This window comes from Anolis sagrei, chromosome 4, assembly GCF_037176765.1.
Source record: "Anolis sagrei isolate rAnoSag1 chromosome 4, rAnoSag1.mat, whole genome shotgun sequence".
Classification (NCBI taxonomy): domain Eukaryota; kingdom Metazoa; phylum Chordata; class Lepidosauria; order Squamata; family Dactyloidae; genus Anolis; species Anolis sagrei.
In genome coordinates this window covers 4,547,276-4,568,795 of record NC_090024.1, presented here as the reverse complement: position 1 = coordinate 4,568,795, position 21,520 = coordinate 4,547,276, and the positions used below count along the sequence as shown (strand labels likewise).

Sequence of the window (21,520 nt, the reverse complement as noted above, 5' to 3'; positions counted from 1 at the left end):
AGGATGAGGAAACAAAATGGCCACCTATAGTTAAGAGAAGAGGATAATTTAACATGACTGCCTATAGATGAAGAAACAAAATGGCCGCCTCCTGCTAAGAAAAAGGATAATTTTACCTGACCTCCTAAGTATGAGGAAACAAAATGGCTGCCTATAGTTAAGAGAAAAGGATAATTAAACATGACTTTCTAAGTATGAGGAAACAAAATGGCCGCCTATAGTTAAGAGAAAAGGATAATTAAACATGACTTTCTAATGATGAGGAATCAAAATGGCCGCCTACACATAAGGTCAAATGAAAATTTTACCTGACTGCCTATGGATGAGGAAACAAAATGGCCGCCTACAGATAAGTGAAAAGGAAAATTTAACATGACTGCCTTAGGATGAGGAAACAAAATGGCCACCTACACATAAGTGCAAAGGAAAATTTAACATGACCGTCTAAGGATGAGGAAACAAAATTGCCGCCTACGGATAAGTGAAAAGGAAAATCTAACATGACCGCCTTAGGATGAGGAAACAAAATGGCCGCCTCCACACAAGTGCAAAGTATGATTTAACATGACCACCTATGGTTACGGAAACAAAATGGCCACCTACAGATAAGTGTAAAGGATAATGTAACATGACCGCCTAAGGATGAGGAAACAAAATGGCCGTCTACAGATAAGTGCAAAGTATAATTTAACATGACCGCCTATGGTTACGGAAACAAAATGGCCACCTACAGATAAGTGCAAAGTATAATTTAACATGACCGCCTATGGTTACGGAAACAAAATGGCCACCTACAGATAAGTGCAAAGGAAAATTTAACCTGACCGCCTAAAGATGAGGAGACAAAATGGCCGCCTACAGATAAGAACAAAGGATAAATTAACATGACCGCCTAAGGATGAGGAAACAAAATGGCCGCCTACAGATAAGTGCAAAGTATAATTTAACATGACCGCCTATGGTTACGGAAACAAAATGGCCACCTACAGATAAGTGCAAAGTATAATTTAACATGACCGCCTATGGTTACGGAAACAAAATGGCCACCTACAGATAAATGCAATGGAAAATTTAACATGACCGCCTAAAGATGAGGAGACAAAATGGCCGCCTACAGATAAGAACAAAGGATAAATTAACATGACCGCCTAAGGATGAGGAAACAAAATGGCCGCCTACAGATAAGTGCAAAGTATAATTTAACATGACCGCCTATGGTTACGGAAACAAAATGGCCACCTACAGATAAGTGCAAAGTATAATTTAACATGACCGCCTATGGTTACGGAAACAAAATGGCCACCTACAGATAAATGCAATGGAAAATTTAACATGACCGCCTAAAGATGAGGAGACAAAATGGCCGCCTACAGATAAGAACAAAGGATAAATTAACATGACCGCCTAAGGATGACAAAACAAAATGGCTGCCTACAGATAAGTTCAAAGGAAAATTTAACATGATTGCCAAGGCTGAGGAAACAAAATGGCCGCCTACAGGTAAGTCCAAAGGAAAATTTCACATGACCATCTAAGGATGAGGAAACAAAATTGCCGCCTACAGATAAGTCCAAAGGAAAATTTAACATGACCGCCTAAGGATGAGGAAACAAATTGACTGCCCACAGGTAAGTCCAAAGGAAAATTTAACATGACCGCCTATGGTTATGGAAACAAAATGGGCGCCTACTGATAACGTTATGGCCACCAACAGATAAGGTCAAAAGAAAATTTAACATGACCGTCTAAGGATGAGGGAACAAAATGGCCGCCTACAGATAAGTGCAAAGGAAAATTTAACATAACCACCTAATGATACGTAAACAAAATGGCTGCCTACACATAAGTGCAAATGAAAATTTAACCTGACTGCCTAAGGATGAGGAAACAAAATTGCCGCCTACGGATAAGTGAAAAGGAAAATCTAACATGACCGCCTTAGGATGAGGAAACAAAATGGCCGCCTCCACACAACTGCAAAGTATGATTTAACATGACCGCCTATGGTTACGGAAACAAAATGGCCGCCTACAAATAAGTGCAAAGGATAATGTAACATGACCGCCTAAGGATGAGGAAACAAAATGGCCCCCTACAGATAAGTGCAAAGTATAATTTAACATGACCGCCTATGGTTACGGAAACAAAATGGCCACCTACAGATAAGTGCAAAGGAAAATTTAACATGACCGCCTAAAGATGAGGAGACAAAATTGCCCCCTACGGATAAGTGAAAAGGATAGTTTAACTTGACCGCTTAAGGCTGAGGAAACAAAATGGCCGCCTACGGATAAGTGAAAAGGAAAATTTAACATGACCGCCTAAGGCTGAGGAAACAAAATGGCCGCCTACGGATAACTCCTCAAGGAGAGGAGTTGAGAAGGTCGGGAGTGTGAGGTTGCGGCGAGCGGATCGTGTCTCGGGAAGCGGAGGACACTCCGTACTAACTATCTCCACGTCCATTTTAAATTTTCAAGAAGAAAAGAATAAAAGAAAAGCCATGGCTTAGAAAAGGAGCACGTAAGTTCTCAGAAAAAAGGGGTTATTCTTCTACCCTATTTACTTTTTCCTCAGATAAAAAGTCCCGTCCCCCCCCCCCCCCCACCCAGCATAGGGAAGGGTGGAATGAGAAGAAAAAGATAAGAAAGCTATAAAATAGAAAATAATTAAGTATAACTATAAAAAAATCCATTTTGAAGTCGATGTCCTTGGAAAGGAGAGAAGGTGAGAACGAAGCGAATAAATTTAATAAATTTGATGGGGAGTGGAAAGATATGTGAATTACTGGAGGAACTGGACTAACTTTGAATTATTACAGATTAAACACACAATTCATGAAGAAAGTAGCTGAAAACTATAAATTATAAATTATAAGACCAGAAATAGTGAGAAGAAATATTAGAAATAAGAGGCAAACAGGAGAGATGCAATAGGAGAAGAGACGGAGATCGGCTCACCTTGAAGATTCATTGTTGTGTCTACGAACTCCTTTCCCCCATAAACAACTGACGCACATGGAGTAGACACACCGGAAGGAAGTGAAGTGAAACAGACGGAATGAAATAGAGAGACACTCACCTTAGAGAACAAGTAAGAGGCAGAGCAGCTGGAAGGTAGAAAGCGGAAGTGGCAGAGGGGGAACAATTTTAAAAGCGAAGTGAACTGTAACCAACAGAAAAATAGAGTAAGAACGAGAAAGAAAGGCCAAAATCTTAATAGTAAATGAAATCTAAAGGAAACCAGACGGGACGACAAGAGGACATATGATAAAAAGACCGAAAGATAAAGAAACAACTAAGGCAAGGACTAGAAGCAGACGTAACGAGGACGAGAAGCAGACGAGACGAGGAAGAGAAACAGACGAGGCTGGTGATAGAGAAGACAGAGAGGAGAAGGAGGGGTGATCTTGACAGGCCAAAGGATATCGAGGATTAAAGGAGGGGTAGATCTAAGGTACTATTAGAGATAATTGGAGGTAACATCGTAATAGAAGAACAAGGACAAGGAGGAGAAAACTGAGGAAAAAGAAAGATGAGATGAACAAGTAGGCAATTAATACAAAATCAAACAAAGTCAAGGCATCCAAAAAACTGAGACAAGATCTTGACCTAACTCCAACATTGCTTCGTCTGGCTACAGAATCAGTACTTGACACTTTTATCCCTTTTTCCCTCTTATCTACTTTACATCCCAAGCAGCCAAGAACAGATGTCTTCTCAGCCTTGAATCTCCAATCAGTCTCTGCTGCATTCTGGCAGAGCGCCTGAGAGCCCGGTTTGTTTTCCTTTGCTCATTGAAAACAATTAATTTCTGTAGCTGGGCAGGCAGCAAGCCTTTCCCAGACTCTTGTAGCAACTCAAACCCTGGGAACAGACCATCATCCCCAGACCCTTCAGAAACATTCCCATCAGAAGAGTCTGAACATGAACCACATGAACCAACTAGAACAACCTCATCATTAGACACATGAACCTCATCATTAGATACATGAACCTCATTGTCACACCCATCATCCAGAGTACCCTGATCATTAGACACAATCACAGGCTAAACTCCAACAGCAGGGATGAAAATGATCAAAAAGCATGTTTTTCCAAACCTTGTTAAGAGGACTTCATGGACTTCTCTAACTTCTCAATGGTGGCTTGGCAGGTTTGGAAGCAGAAGTGGCAGAAGAAGGGAGAGCTGTTTGGCGGAGGAGGGGGCAGCCGGGCCATGGGCCGGAGCTCGGACACCTGCTTCAGGTGCGGACAGGTCGGCCATTGGGCCTCGCAGTGCAAGGGGAAAGGTAAGATTGGTCCCTTCTAATTTGGTGTTATCTGCAAACTTGAGAAGCATGTCCTCTAAACCAGTGTTTCTCAACCTGGGGGTCGGGACCCCTGAGGGGGTCGGGAAGGGATGTCAGAGGGGTCACCAAAGGCCATCAGAAAACACAGTATTTTCTGATGGTCATGGGGATTCCATGTGGGAAGTTTGAGCCAATTCAATCGTTGGTGGAGTTCAGAATGTTCTTTGATTGTAATGAACTATAAATCCTAGAAACTACAACTCCCAAAAGTCAAGGTCCCCAGGTTCCACCAGTGTTCACATTTGCGCATATTGAGTATTTGTGCCAAGTTTGGTCCAGATCCACCATTAGTCCGCAGTTCTCTCTGGATATAGGTGAACTTCAACTCCCAAACTCAAGGTCAATACCCACCAAACCCTTCCAGTGTTTTCTGTTGGTCGTGGGAGTTCTGTGTGGCAAATTAGGTTCAAATCCATCGCTGGTGGAGTTCAGAATGCTCTTTGATTATAGGTGAACTATAAATCCCAGCAACGACAACTCCCAAATTACAAAATCAATCCTCCCCCAACCCCAGTGTTGGGGTTCAGCCTGATCCTGATCTGTGTGAACAGGATTCTCTGATAGTTTTTCAAACTGAGCAAGCTCTCCCTGACTCTGACAGTGTGGAATCTGTTGTTGATGCAGAGGTCAGTGGGAATGAAAACGAAACCCAACAGTTAGAAGAGAATGTTTTGGAAGTTAGCCGAGATATCTCCCCACCTGGGCTTGATAATGAGGTCCGGAGAGAACAGATAGTCAGAGATAGATTTGTTTCCCAGTCTGTACGAAGGTCACAGCGCCTTCAGCAGAAAGAGGCCCAAACAGAAAAGTCAAGGGGCGTTTCTAAGAATAGCTTCTTTGGTTTAAGAGCATCCCTGCCGGGTGCTTCTTTAGGTCAAGCAACGTTCGGGACTGTGGCTGGTCTTGGCAGAATTCCTGTGTTCCATGGGCAGTAATCCCAGAGGCTTATAGTTTCCAAGTTCATGGTTAGTAAAAGGCTAACAGACTCCTGGTTATTGTTTTGTGGCTTTTGAAGTCTTGCTCAAGTTCAGAGATCCTATTGACTACTGTGTTTTTCTGTGGCTTTTTGACTCTGCATTTGCCTTTCTTTTGTAACCATTTTTTCATCAATAAACAAGGATTGCTTTTCCTACAGTCCAGAGTGGTGGATTTAATCTTATGGTCTTGTTTCTTGAACTGGGATGCAACACCCAGTAACATTCACATTTGGGTGTATTGGGTATTTGTGCCCAGTTTGGTCCAGTGAATGAAAATGCATCCTGCATATCTGATATTTATATTATGATTTATAACAGTAGTAAAATGACTGTTATGAAGTAGCAACGAAAACAATATTATGGTTGGGGGTCACCACAACATGAGGATCTGTACTAAGGGGTCGCGGCATTAGGAAGGTTGAGAAGCACTGCTCTAAACCAAGGGTCCTCAAACTAAGTACTGGGGGCCGGATATGTCCCTCCAAGGTCACTTACCCGGCCCTCACTCAGGGTCAACCTAAGTCTGAAACAACTTGAAAGCACACAACAACAACAATAACAAGTCTATCTCTTATTAATATTTCAATGGGAAGTAGGCCCACACTTCCCATTGAAATACTAGTAAGTTTATATTTGTTAAAATTGTTCTTCATTGTAATTATTGTATTGTTTTAAAGTGTTTTTTGTACTGCAAATGAGATATGTGCAGTATGCATAGGAATTCATTCATGTTTTTTTCACATTATAATTCGGCCCTCCAACAGTTTGAGGGATTGTGACCTGGCCCTCTGTTTAAAAAGTTTGAAGACCCCTGCTCTAAACCTTCATCCAGGTCATTAATATAGATGTTAAACATGCTTGGGTCCAGGCCCGAATCCTCTTTATGGCACTCCACTTGTTACTTCTTTCCAGGATGAAGTGGAAACATCGGGGAGAATCACCCTTTGGGCTTGGTCACTTAACCAATTCCAGATCCAACTAATACTAGCAATGCCTTCCATTAGGCTAGTCCAAGGATGATGGTTTTCCAAGTGGAGTGTCTTGGAGGTGGGTCCATAGATAGCTGTGGAACCAGCTTGATCCACATGTTCTCCCGCAGTGAGGGCTTCGGTTTCTAGGTGGAAGGTGGTCCCGGTCGGGGTTGGCTTGACGTGCCTTCCTCCTGGCGCGTTTCTCTCTTACGCCCCCCACTCGTGCCTCCTCGCTCAAGGGCCAGGGCTTCCCAGTTCTCAGTGTCTATGCCAGAGATTTTAAGGTTGGCTTTGAGGCCATCTTTAAATCTCTTTTCCTATCCGCCAACGTTCCGTTTTCTGTTCTTAAGTTCAGAGTAGAGCAACTGCTTTGGGAAACGGTGGTCAGGCATCCGGACAACATGGCCGGCCCAGCGGAGTTGATGGCAGAGGACCATGGCTTCAATGCTAGTGGTCTTTGCTTCTTCCAGCATGCTGATGTTTGTCCGCTTGTCTTCCCAAGAGATTTGCAGGATTTTCCGGAGGCAGCGCTGATGGAATCGTTCCAGGAGTGGCATGTGACGTCTGTAGACAGTCCACGTCTCACAGGCATAGAGCAGGGTTGGGAGGACGATAGCTTTATAGACAAGCACCTTGGTCTCCCTACGGATGTCCCGGTCCTCAAACACTCTCTGCTTCATTCGGGAAAATGCTGCACTCGCAGAGCTCAGGCAGTGTTATATTTCGGTGTCGATGTTGACTTTGGTGGAGAGGTGGCTGCCAAGGGAGCGGAAATGGCCAACATTTTCTAATGCTACACCATTAAGTTGTATCTCTGGCATTGGAGAGGGGTTGGCTGGTGACTGCTGGAACAGCACTTTGGTTTTCTCAATGTTCAGTGACAGGCCGAGCTTTGTGTATGCTTCTGCAAAGGTGTTTAGAGTGGCTTGTAGATCTTCTTCTGAATGAACACAGACGACATTGTCATCAGCATACTGGAGTTCTATAACAGTTGTTGTTGTAACCTTGGTTTTGGCTTTCAGTCTGCTGAGGTTAAACAGCTTGCCATCTGTCCGATAGATGACTTCCACTCCGGTGGGAATCTTCCCATCAACAAGGTGAAGTATCATAGCGATGAAGATGGAGAATAGAGTTGGGGCAATAACACATCTCTGTTTGACACCCAATTCCGATAGGTACTATCTATAGTATGATCAATACTTGCAATATACAGCAGACACAATGGCTTCTTTCAACAGGAATGGGGAATACAATAGCCTGGGTCATCCTGACTTCGGTATTCAGTGATATGTCTTTTCCTGAACCAACTTTCCATTTCCTTACTGCAGTGTCTCAACCTCTCTCTGAAGCTCAACCCCAAGAGAAGGAAAATGGCTGCGATGCAGAGGAAGAAGTGCCTTTGCTCACTTTGGAAGAAGTGGCCCGGATGACTAAAACAGCCTACAGCAAGGTTTCAGGTGAGAAAGATAGGTTGCATCTACCGAACCAAAGTACCTGTTCCACGTTGCTGCTGTGTTGGTTCAAATCTGATAGAATTTGCCTGTGATTCTGTGCAAGAAGCTGGAAAACCTATTTGTAGTCATGGATTCTGATTTCATCCTAGTTTACAACTTAATTAAAGGAATCACTAAACCTTCAGTGTGACTTTGAGCATTCCACAGGAAGCTGACATTATTATTATTATTATTAGTAGTAGTAGTAGTAGTAGTAGTAGTAGTAGTAGTAATATTAACTTCATTTATCCTCTGCCTTTCTCTCCATGGGGACTCAAGGAGGATAACAATCCCACATTTTAGTCAACTTTAAAATAATAATAATAATAATAATAATAATAATAATAATAATCCATATAAATAAAAATGTTCGTTTGTGGGATTAACATAACTCAAAAAACACTGGACGAATTGCCACCAAATTTGGCCACAAGACACCTACTAACCCAAGAAGTGACCATCACTCAAAAAAAATTGATATTGTCGCTTGTGAGTTGTAGTTGCTGGGATTTATAGTTAACCTACAATCAAAGAGCATTCTGAACTCCACCAACGATGGAATTGCACACAGACCTCCCATGACCAACAGAAAACACAAGAAGTGTTTGGTGGGCATTGACCTTGAGTTTGGGAGTTGTAGTTCACCCACATCCACCGTGGATTCAAACAATGATGGATCTGGACCAAACTTGGCACAAATATTCCGTATGCCCAAATATGAACACAGATGGAGTTTGGGGGAAATAGACCTTGATATTTGTAGTTACTGGGATTTATAGTTCACCTACAATCAAAGAGCGTTGTGAACCCCAACAACAACAGAATTGGGGCAAACTTCCCACACAGAACCCCCATGACCAACAGAAAATACTTAAGGCCATCCAATCCAACTCCCTTCATCAGGGCAAGGAAACGTAATCAAAGCCCTCCTGACAAAGAGCCATCCAGCCATAGAGATAGATAGATATGATTTTGTCATTTGGGAGTTGTAGTTGCTGGGATTTATAGTTCACCTACAATCAAAGAACATTCTGAACTCCATTAACGATGGAATTGAACCAAACTTGGCACACAGGATTCCCCTGACCAACAGAAAACACTAGAAGGGTTTGGTGGGCATTGACCTTGAGTTTGGGAGTTGTAGTTCACCTTCATCCAGAGCACTGTGGACTCAAACAATGATGGATCTGGACCAAACTTGGCACAAATATTCCGTATGCCCAAATATGAACACCGATGGAGTTTGGGGGAAATAGACCTTGATATTTGTAGTTACTGGGATTTATAGTTCACCTACAATCAAAGAGCGTTGTGAACCCAAACAACAATAGAATTGGGGCAAACGTCCCACACAGAATCCCCATGACCAACAGAAAATACTTAAGGCCATCCAATCCAACTCCCTTCATCAGGGCAAGGAAACGTAATCAAAGCCCTCCTGACAAAGAGCCATCCAGCCATAGATATAGACAGATACGATTCACACAGAGAGATATAGTATCATAGATTTGAAAGGGATCCCAAAAGAAGGACAATAATATGTTCAATATTCTAGAGTAAGCAAACCAGACAATCTCCACATCAACACTGACAAAGAAACAGCAAGAAATACTGTTTACCCACAAGCATAAAGAAATTACATAAATTAGAAACCAACACTTTCACATTACTTTGTTTTCCAGATCAACAGACTGGGCCACAGCAACACATGGCAGGGGACAGCTAGTAATAATAATAATTACTATTATTATTTTAACCCACTTTTTCTCTCCTGCAGGAGACTCAAAGCAGCTTAATATTTTTAAAAATCAGCATAAAATTTAAAATATACAAATATTAAAACAGCATGAAACATCATTAGTACTAAAAACAATTCAGATTAAATTCAGTACAAAAAAAAGCAATTACATAGTACACTATGGTAAAAAAAACAGATTAAAATACAGTAGAGTCTCGCTTATCCAACATAACCGGGCTGGCATAATAATAATAATAATAATAATAATAATAATAATAATAATAATAATAATAAACAACAGAGAGGAAACAACCAGGCACAGATTAACACCTCCCAGCAAGAGATTTTCCCAGGCTCAGGCAGGCCTTCAAATGCTAATGAAGGTGATCAGCTAAACATTCACACCTAACTGCAGCAGGGAAGAGCTCCTTGCCCCACCCCAGCCATTCCACAGATATATAAACCCATTGTCCTAATTCCAACAGACCTCACTACCTCTGAGGATGCTTGCCATAGATGCAGGCGAAACGTCAGGAGAAATGCCTCTAGAACATGGCTCTATAGCCCGAAAAAACCCACAAGAACCTGGTGATTCCAGCCATGAAAGCCTTCGACAATACAATAATAATAATACTTTATTTATACTCCGCTACCATCTCCCCAAGGGACTCGGTGCGGCTTACATGAGGCTGAGCCCAAATACAACAATACAGACAATAAACAACAGTACAAGCAATTAAAATAAAAACATAGGCAATAAAAATATACAACATTATCAATTAGACAACACACAATTAAAAATAGTGGGAAGGCCAAATGTACAGTTAAAATTGGAAATAATGCTGGGACATAGATGAAAAAGAGATAGTGGCATTTGCTGGGACATGAACGGAAGGTGATAGTGTCGTTTGTGGAAGGGCATACGAGCAGACCTAAAAAGTGTAAAGTGCTTTGGAGGAGAAAGTGCTATGGGATCATTATTCCGGGAAGGCACACTGGAACAGCCACGTCTTCAAGCTCATCCTAAAGACTGCCTGTCTGATGTCTTTAGGGAGTGTGTTCCAGAGTCAAGGGACCACCACCGAAAAGGCCCTCTCTCTCGTCCCCACCAACCATGCCTGCGATGCTGGTGGGATTGAGAGCAGGGCCTCTCCGGATGATCGAAGGGATTGTGTGGGTTCATATATGGAGATGCGGTCACGCAGGTAGGCGGGTCCCAAACCGTTCAGGGCTTTGAAGGTAGGAACCTGCACCTTGAATTGGGTCCGGTAAATGAATGGCAGCCAGTGGAGCTCCTTGAACAGGAAAGGAGATTCCTACAAGAGAGGAGATTCCATCTGAACATGAGGAAGAACTTCCTGACTGTGAGAGCCGTTCAGCAGTGGAACTCTCTGCCCCGGAGTGTGATGGAGGCTCCTTCTTTGGAAGCTTTTAAACAGAGGCTGGATGGCCATCTGTCAGGGGTGATTTGAATGCAATATTCCTGCTTCTTGGCAGGGGGTTGGACTGGATGGCCCATGAGGTCTCTTCCAACTCTTTGATTCTATGATTCTATGAGGGATGACCTCTCTCTGAAAGGAGCCCCAGTTAACAACCTGGCTGCCGCCCATTGGATCATCTGAAATTTCCGGACCGTTTTCAAGGGCAGCCCCACGTAGAGTGCATTGCAGTAATCCAGTCTAGAGGCGACTAAGGCGTGGACCACTTTGGCCAGATCCCCCTTCCTGAGGTACGGTCGCAGTTGGTGCACGAGTCTTAATTGTGCAAAGGCCCTCCCAGCCACCACCGACACTTGGGCCTCAAACGTAAGTGAAGAATCCAGGAGGACTCCCAAACTGCGGACCTGTGGCTTCAGGGGGAGTGTAACCCCATCCAGCACAGGTTGCCACTCTATACCGGTCTGGTTTTCTTTTTTTTTTAAATAATATCTTTATTAGTTTTCCATTATAAAAAACATACATAGACATCACATACAAAAACAGTACAAATCTCCCTTAAAAAAGTACGATCTTACTAGCATTCATACCTAACGATTTATCTTGTAATATTTTTCTTTTGAGTCCAGTTCTATGCACTATTGTACACTCTACTACCCCCCTAAGTTACCCTCACCTCCCCCCCTCCCCCCTACCTACTAACAGGAGTACAAAACACATACCAACAACTATCGCAAACCAGTTCGGGTTGACTTCCAGGGTCGTCTGCGCACACATTGTCCAGTTGTCTCTAACTAAATTTTTTATTTTTATGGTCTTGCTGAATCTAGAGGTCCTTTGCTAACCTGATTTGAGTGTCCCCCGTGGGTAGATTTTCTTAGTATTCTACTAGTACTTTATGTTGTTTTTCTTTAGGAAGGTTATGAATTTACTCCAGTCTGTTTTAATGTTCGTCATTTCATTTTTCCTTAGTAATTGGGTTAACTGATCCATATTCATAATTTCTGTGGCCTTGATGATCCATGAGTTGTATGTTGCTGTTTCCTTGCTTTTCCATATTCTGGCTATACAAATTCTAGCCGCGGCGGTCAGGTAGAAAAGAATTTTTTCATCATTCCTATTCATGTCTTGGTCATTCATTCCTAGTAGGAATAGTTCTGGACAGAATTTTATTTCGGTTTCTAGTATGTCTTTAATTTTTTGGTGTATCAATTTCCAGAATTTCTTGACCTTCTTGCACTCCCACCACATGTGACTGAATGTTCCTTTTTTCCTCTGGCATCTCCAGCAGTTCTTGTCCGATTTTCCTTTACTGTATTTTGCTATTTTCTCTGGGGTCTGGTACCAAAGGTAAAACATTTTGATCCAATTTTCTTTGATTTCGGTGGCGTATGCATATTTAAGTTTTTTATTCCAAATTTCTTCCCACTCTGACATTGTAACTGTTCGCCCGATCATCTTGGCCCATTTGATCATAACTTCCTTGACCTGTTCTTCTTCGGTCGCCCATACTAGAAGTTGTTGGTAGAGTCCTTTGATCGTCTTTCTCTCCGTTTTTAATATCTTATCCCATGCTTTGTCTTTTGTTTCGAACCCTATTTTTTTGTCTTCTTTGAAGTTTTCGCTAACCTGCCAATATTGAAACCATGAAAATTTGGGGTGTAATTGCCTTATTTCTTCAAGTGGTTTTAATTTGATCTCTTAGTTGTCTATCTTTGTTAACTGCCTATAAGTCAGCCACTTTTCATTCGGTGTTTCTCTCCGCTGCTCTGCTTCATTTGAGGCTATCCACAATGGGGTTCTTGTGTACCATCTTTCCTTATATTTTTTCCAGGTTTTTAGCAACGATGCTCTGAGCGGGTGGTTGTTGAAGTTCCGTTCTTTTAAGGTTTTCCCTTTCCAAAGGTAGGCGTGCCATCCTTTGGCCAAGTCTTCCCCTTCGAGTGCAAGTAGTCTATCATTTTTTAGCGTTGCCCACTCCCGAGTCCATGCCAATGACGCTGCTTCGTAGTAGAGTAGGAGGTCGGGTAGTCCCAGGCCTCCCCTTCTAGGTTCGTCGCTGAGGTTTCTAAATTTGATTCTGGCTCTCTTGTTTTGCCATATAAATCTGTTCAATTCCTTTTGCCAATTTATTATCATTTTTGTTGCTTTAACCACTGGGATCGTTCGAAAAAGGTACAGTACTTCCGCTAAAATACTCATTTTTGCCACTGCAATCCTGCCTAAAAGGGATAGATTCAATCTTGACCAGTATGGTCTGGTTTTCGATCGACCAGGAGGACCTCTGTCTTGTCGGGATTGATCTTCAGCCTGTTCGTCCTCATCCAGACAGCCACAGCGGTCAGGCGCTCGTCCAGCACTTGAGGGGCTTCCTTGGAATTAGATGGAAAGGAGTAGTAGAGTTGTGTGTCATCTGCGTAGAGGTGGCACCCAACTCCAAAACTCCGGATGACCTCACCCAGCGGCTTCATGTAGATGTTGGAAAGCATGGGCGACAGAATGGAACCTTGCGGGACCCCCCCTAAGGATTTCCCAGCTTCTTGATGCTGAGCCCCAGCAAGATGCTCCCCTATGACTTCATCACAAAATCTGTGCTAAGATCATGTGAATCTTAGAGGCTGGATGACCATCTGTCAGGGGTGATTTGAATGCAATATTCCTGCTTCTTGGCAGGGGGTTGGACTGGATGGCCCATGAGGTCTCTTCCAACTCTTTGATTCTATGATTCTATGATTAGTTGCCTTGTTGTGAAGCTTGAATTACATATTCCTCTCCTTTGGTTGTTCACAACATGTCCCATCTTTCTTTCCAGCAAAAAATGAGAGCAGCCAAGGATCTCTGGAGGCTCAGAGTCAAGAGGGAGGGGTCTTCCTGCCCGTGCACAGACCCATGTATGAACCGTCCCCTCCACCGGAGCCCATAGAGCCTCTCTACGGACTGGGTCCAGATGGGAAGGTGAAAGGTAAGGTCCAGGGAGAAGTCTTCTGATGGCTGACCACTTTCTGGGCAGAAGGCGAAGCTTTGCTGCAACATGTCATGGAGACATCCTAGGACACGTGGTATCTTTCATCACCAGGGATCAGGATTTCTACCCTAATTTGTGGAGTTGCCACTTTGGTCTCTATTAGTGGTGAAAGTAAGATAGAATCAAGTGACCCGTGGGATGCCAAGAAGGAGGGCAGTGGGTCTGTCCTTGGCGAAGTGCTATTCAATATGTTTATTTGAAGCCTTTGTATCTCACCTGTCAGCCCACCAAGACCCCCCAAGACAATCTAGGATGAGTTGAAATATTTAAAATACTAAGTAGGTGAATACAGCCTGTCTTCCATATCCACAGATTCAGTCCTCATGGTTCAACTATCCCCAGATTGATAATATTCGCCGTACTGCACACAATATCCAATAAGCATACACCGAACATATTGTCGAAGGCTTTCATGGCTGGAATCACTGGGTTGTTGTAAGTTTTTCGGACTATATGTGAGATCTCACAACCTCTGAGGATGCCTGCCATAGAGGCAGGCGAAACGTCAGGAGAGAATGCTTCTAGAACATGGCCATATAGCCCGAAAAACCTGCAACAACCCAGCATACACTGATTTTGCCATTTTCTACAAGGGTCACCATTTTACTGTGGCATTATTACAAATCTTGAGCATCCATGTATGAGGGTTATCCGGAAAGTAAGGTTACAATTTTTTTTTTAGAAATCCAAAGAATGATCGATTTTAATCAAATTTACTTATTTACTTACTTAGGCGATCCCTCGTTGTCTGAGTAAGATTGTCCTCCAAGTTTGGTGTCCTTATGTGGGGTCTGTAGGTGACTGTGGACCCTCATTTGGGGAGTCTCTCATTTGGTCTCAGCCACGGATTGAGGTTCTGGGTTTGAGCCTGCCACTTTTGGACTCTCGCTTGCTGAGGCATTCCAGCGAGTGTCTCTGTAGCTCTTAGAAAACTATTTCTTGATTTAAGTCATTGACGTACTGGCTGATACCCAAACAGGGGATGAGCTGGAGATGTCTCTGCCTTGGTCCTTTCACTATTGGCTGCTACTTCCCGGCGGATGTCAGGTGGTGCAATACTGGCTAAACAGTGTAATTTCTCCAGTGGTGTAGGGCACAGACACCTTGTGATAATGCGGCATGTCTCATTAAGAGACACATCCACTGTTTTGGCGTGGTGAGATGTGTTCCACACTGGGCATGCATACTCAGCAGCAGAGTAGCATAGCTCAAGGGCAGATGTCTTCACTGTGTCTGGTTGTGATCCCCAGGTTGTGCCAGTCAGCTTTCGTATGATATTGTTTCTAGCGCCCACTTTTTGCTTGATATTCAGGCAGTGCTTCTTGTAGGTAAGAGCACGGCCCAGGGTAACTCCCAGGTATTTGGGTGCGCTGCAATGCTCCAGTGGGATTCCTTCCCAGGTCATCCTCAGAGCTCAGGATGCTTGTCTGTTCTTAAGGTGAAAGGCACATGTCTGTGTTTTAGATGGGTTAGGGATCAGCTGGTTTTCCCTGTAATAGGCAGTAAGAGCACCGAGAGCTTCGGAGAGCTTCTGTTCCACCATCTCAAAGCTCCCTGCTTGAGCAGTGATGGCACGATCATCAGCATAGATGAAACTCTCTGTCCCTTCTGGCAGTGGCTGGTCATTTGTGTAGATGTTGAACATGGATGGAGCAAGCACGCTCCCCTGAGGCAGGCCGTTCTTCTGTTTCCGCCACCTGCTTCTCTGGCCCTGGAACTCAACAAAAAAGCTCCTGTTTTGTAATAGGTTTTCTATGAGGCGGGTGAGATGTATTTTGCGATGAATCGCAGCATTCATGCCCTTAGTATTTAGGTAGTGTATTACAGTGTGAACTTTGCACTTGGAGGGAAACGAAATGAGGACACTCATCTCGAACCTTCACTCCAGTCGATGAGCTACTGATGACTGGCACTGCTCGTTTGCTTCTGCTGACTTCCAACTTCCCCTGAGAAAATTCCCCATGAGAGACACATGCCTTGTAACCTTACTTTCCGGATAATCCTCGTATTTACAATGGAAATAAGACAGGCCCCATCCCTCCCCTCCTTTCGTAAGAGTTTGAAGACCTGGTGGTTTCAACAAGCCTTTGAGATTAATATTGAAATCTGAAATATAGACTTGGTCTTGTTCCGTGACCAAGCTCCTAATTCAAAACTGTCTTAAGTTGAGATGCTCTTAAATTGAGTTTCCACTGTACTTAAGTTGGGATGCTCTTAAATCGAGGTCCCACTATAATTAGCTTCCCAGCTTAAGCCTGAATGGGATGAAGCCAACGTGCCTTTCCTTAGGAGAGTCACATATTTGCCAAGGTCAAGAGTAGCCCACCTCTGACTTGCTGTATCTTCTGCAGAGACCCCTCCTGAGGTTTTCCAAGCGCTGGCTGAGCTGGGCTTCACCTCCTTCCGCGCAGGACAGGAAACAGCCGTGATGAGGATTCTTTCAGGTAAGGCAGTGTGCTTGCCTCAAGCCAGAGTGGATTACAGACTGGGATCCTCTTCCATATTGCCCTATCAGATGGTTTAACAAGGTCTTCCTAGTCTTAGAAGGTCTGGGCTTGTCTTCTTGCCCTCTGGAGCCACCAGAATACATATTTATTTATTTATTTATTTTGTTTATTATTTATTTCGTGTACTTATACCCCGCCCTTCTCACCCCCGAGGGGGGACTCAGGGCGGCTTACAAAAGGCACATCTTGGTGCCTACACAAATACAATAACATATAAAAACCAGCAATTAAATGGTCAACAATTAAAATTGTATATACAATTGTACACGTTCATACAGATAATACACAAAATATAAAAGGGTACAGTATGATACAATCCTATATAGAAACCAGAACATAGTCATTTTACATAGTTACAAAAACAACAATATATCACACAATCAATAGCCAATCTCAGACACAACGTTCACCAACTAGAGTTCATATTTCGTTCCACCTTGTCCAACTCCTATCCATCGTCACAGTCCCTTATTCATCTGCCAGAGTGCCCAAACGCCTGGTCCCACATCCACGTCTTTAATTTCTTTCTGAATGAAAGGAGGGATGTTGCTGATCTGATCTCCCCGGGGAGTGAATTCCATAGGTGAGGGGCCACCACTGAGAAGGCCCTGCTCCTCGTCCCCGCCAATCTCACTTGTGACAGAGGTGGGGTCGAGAGCAGGGCCTCCCCAGAGGATCTCAGACTCCGAGATGGGACGTAAAGGGAGATGCGTTTGGACAGATACGCTGGGCCGGAATCGTATAGGGTTTTGTAGGTCAAAACCAGCACCTTGAATTGTGCTCGGAATTGGATCGGCAGCCAGTGGAGCTGACATAACAGGGGGGTGGTATGCTCCCTGTATGACGCTCCGGTGAGCAGTCTGGCTGCCTCCCGCTGGACTAATTGAAGTTTCCGAACAGTCTTCAAAGGCAACCCCACGTAGAGTGCGTTGCAGTAATCTATCCGGGATGTAACAAGAGCGTGGACCATATTTATATTCATATCATCCTGAAAATGCTATTTCATTCCCTGACAATACAGGCTTCCGTCATCTAAACCAGTAATGGGCAACCTTTTGAGCTTGGTGTGTCAAAATTTGCCAAAAACCTGAGCATAACTCTGGTGGGGTGTCAACTTCGAGGAAAAAAAAACACATAATTTCGCAATATTTATAGTTTAAATAAGAAAAATGTATATTCCATGCTGAGATATGGAGTAAACAATGCTCAAACGTGCAGATGTTAAATTTGTAGAGCCTTTTCCAAATTTAAGGATGGAATTAGATTGGCTCTTATAAGGTGTACTTCTCTGTATGCGGCCGCATGTCATCAAAAATAGCCATGTGTGTCAGTGCTAACACGCATGTCATAGGTTCACCATCACGGATCTATACTATAGCCATGTGTAACCACACTTCGACCCCTGTTCTGCTCTTTCAACCATGGTCTACATTTCTTTTTTGTTCTATGTCTACTCAGGACACTGTTTATCTATCCTGGTCAACTTGTCACCATCTAGTTTAGGTCAAAAAAGACTAGGATCCACTTTTCAACCTTTTTTCCCAGTATTTGACACTGCCCTGAGAGAGAACTGTGTAGGAACTGATGAGGTGAGCCAACCTCTTGCGTCCAGCACTCTATGATTTACTCATGGGTTTTTCATCACCAGATGGAGTCATGACCATAATGGCATGGAACTGAGTTTGTGTCCCCTTCCGCTTGGGCCAAGGAAGAGCTGGATTCAAATAGTGTGATGTATATGATCGCACATCGGACCCTTCCCAAGTGTCTACGACTGTGAATAATGTGTGTAGATCCAAGTAGGGTGACCTTTTACATCTGACAGATGGTAATTTTGTCAGCGCCAATTTTTTTTTAAGTGCAGGCCAACGTCTTTAAGCACTGCACCCAATGTGTCCATCACCACTGGGAGCATCTTGACTGCTTTGTGCCAGAGTCATAGAATCATAGAATCCAAGAGTTGGAAGAGACCTCCTGGGCCATCCAGTCCATCCCCATTCTGCCAAGAAGCAGGAATATTGCATTCAAATCACCCTTGACAGGTGGCCATCCAGCCTCTGTTTAAAAGCTTCCAAAGAAGGAGCCTCCACCACACTCCGGGGCAGAGAGTTCCACTGCTGAACGGCTCTCACACTCAGGAAGTTCTTCCTCATGTTCAGATGGAATCTCCTCTCTTGTAGTTTGAAGCCATTGTTCCATTGCGTCCTAGTCTCCAGGGAAGCAGAAAACAAGCTTGCTCCCTCCTCCCTGTGGCTTCCTCTCACATATTTATACATGGCTATCATATCCCCTCTCAGCCTTCTCTTCTTCAGGCTAAACATGCCCAGCTCCTTTAGCCGCTCCTCATAGGGCTTGTTCTCCAGACCTTTTATCATTTTAGTCGCTCTCCTCTGGAAACATTCCAGCTTGTCAATATCTCTCTTGAATTGTGGTGCCCAGAATTGGACACAATATTCCAGGTGTGGTCTCACCAAAGCAGAATAGAGCATAGGGAGCATGACTTCCCTAGATCTAGACACTATGCTCCTCTTGATGCAGGCCAAAATCCCATTGGCTTTTTTTAAATCTTTATTTGATCGCCAATCAAAGTGGTCAGTTGAAACATTCACCCCTAGCTCCAGCAGACAAGAGTCCTTTGTCTCGCCCTGGTCATTCCACAGATATATAAACCCTTTTTCCTAGTTCCAACAGACCTCACTACCTCTGAGGATGCTTGCCATAGATGCAGGCGAAACGTCAGGAGAGACTCCAGCCCTGTTTACCTCTCCGAACGTATTCTCCCCTATGAACCATCAAGATTATTAAGATCGTCTGGAGAGGCCCTGCTCTCGGTCCCACTGGCCTCGCAAGCGCGTCTGGTGGGGACGAGGGACAGGGCCTTCTCGGTGATGGCCCCTCGACTCTAGAACTCTCTCCCACTGGAGATCGGAACCGCCCCTTCTATCCTGACATTCAGGAAACAGGTGAAGACGTGGTTATGGAGACAGGCATTCAATGAGTGAGCCAACACCCTGAGATATGGATGGAAGATGATGTATAATCGATTTTAGTATGACAACTGACCATTGTAGTTTTGAATATAATTGCTGTTTTAATGTGTTATTGTAATATGAATTATGTTGTTTTACTGATTGTATGTGATTTTATGGTTGGAAACCGGTCTGAGTCCCTCAAAAGAGGTGAGAAGGTCAGTATATAAAACTTTTAAACAAACAAATACATAAATAAATGCCTCTAGACCATGGCCATATAGCCCAAAAAAACCTACAACAACCCAGTGTCTTTATTAATTATTATTATTATTATTATCATCATCATCATCATTATTATCTGGCTTGTGCCAGAGTCTTTGCAGCTGGATCTTTCAATCATCGTATTATTATTATTATTATTATTATTATTATTATTATTATTATTGCAGCACATACAGAAGATGCCAGGTTGGGGAGGTTGAATGCAATCCTCCTGTTTACTTTTTGGAAGGATGAGTGAGAAAAGAGGGTTAAAATAATGAGTATCACAAATGAACTCCCGGGCAGCTGTGCCACAGACCATCACAAAATTGGGTGGGCATCCACACTATAGAACAGGCATGGTCTAACTTGGGCCCTCCGGGTGTTTTGGACTCCAACTCCCACAATTCCTAACAGCTGGTAGGAGTTGAAGTTTAAAAGACCTGGAGGGCCAAAGTTGGACCATGCCTGCTATAGAACTGCACCACAGTCCCGGTATTATTGTTATTGTTGCACCACATACAGAGGGTGCCTGGTTGGGGAGGTTGAATGCAATCCTCCTGTTTACTTTTTGGAAGGACCCTGGTGTGACCCTGGACTCATCGCTGAGCCTGGAACCCCAGGTTTCGGCGGTGACCAGGGGAGCATTTGCACAGCTAAAGCTTGTGCGCCAGCTGCGCCCGTACCTTGGGAAGTCTGACTTGGCCACGGTAGTCCACGCTCTGGTTACATCCCGTTTAGACTACTGCAACGCTCTCTACGTGGGGTTGCCTTTGAAGACGGCTCGGAAGCTCCAGTTAGTCCAACGCTCGGCAGCCATGATGTTAACAGGAGCGGAGCGCAGGGAGCATACAACCCCCCTGTTGCGCCAACTCCACTGGCTACCAATCTGCTACCGGGCTCAATTCAAAGTGCTGGCGTTGGCCTTTAAAGCCCTAAACGGTTCCAGCCCAAGCTACCTATCTGACCGCATCTCTGCCTATGAACCCACCAGGACTTTGAGATCTTCCGGGGAGACCCTGCTCTCGATCCCGCCTGCTTCTCAAGCACGGCTGGCGGGGACGAGAGATAGGGCCTTCTCGGTGGTGGCTCCTCGGCTGTGGAACGCCCTTCCTACGGACATTAGACTAGCACCATCTCTAATGGTATTCCGCAAAAAAGTGAAGACCTGGCTGTTTGTGCAGGCGTTCCAATAATTAGTGCAATGATTGGTTAATGAACACTGGAATGGAACAATGGATGACGAATCTGGAACATGTTTTTGATGACGAGACGACAGTGAATGGGTATTGTAGTAACTGTTTATTAATTGTGTAATGTGTTAGGTTGTTAACTGTTTCTATACTGTAGCACTGAACGTTTGCTGTTCGTATTTGTTGTGAACCGCTGTGAGTCGCCTTCAGGCTGAGAACAGCCGTATAGAAGTAAGGTAAATAAATAAATAAAATAAATAAGGATGAGTGAGAAAAGAGGGTTAAAATAACGAGTATCACAAGGGAACTGAATCAGAGAAAGACTCTCCATGGGAGAACGAAGACTTGAGTCAATTCCACCTTGGAGTTTCTGATTCTCGTATCCCCCATCCCTCTCTTCTAGGTCTCTCGACGCTGGTGGTCCTGTCCACGGGGATGGGGAAATCCCTCTGTTATCAGCTCCCGGCTTACCTGTACAGCAAGCGGTCCAGGTGCATCACTTTGGTCATCTCGCCGTTGGTGTCTCTAATGGATGACCAGGTACGTCCGGAGATAGAATCACAGAATTGGAAGAGACCCCCAAGGATCATCCAATCCAA

The 21,520-nt window shown here is 43.9% G+C and overlaps 1 protein-coding gene across 1 annotated transcript in view; it reads left to right on the top strand.

The window, feature by feature from the left end:
- The window catches only part of RECQL4 (RecQ like helicase 4), a 218,249-nt gene that overhangs the window by 147,095 nt on the left and 49,634 nt on the right, over positions 1-21,520 (top strand). Inside the window, exons 8-12 of the mRNA XM_067467230.1 lie at positions 4,153-4,288; positions 7,625-7,753; positions 13,776-13,925; positions 16,340-16,432; positions 21,325-21,461. Of these exons, the coding sequence (XP_067323331.1) occupies positions 4,153-4,288; positions 7,625-7,753; positions 13,776-13,925; positions 16,340-16,432; positions 21,325-21,461 (645 nt within the window). The remainder of the gene's footprint in view (positions 1-4,152; positions 4,289-7,624; positions 7,754-13,775; positions 13,926-16,339; positions 16,433-21,324; positions 21,462-21,520) is intronic.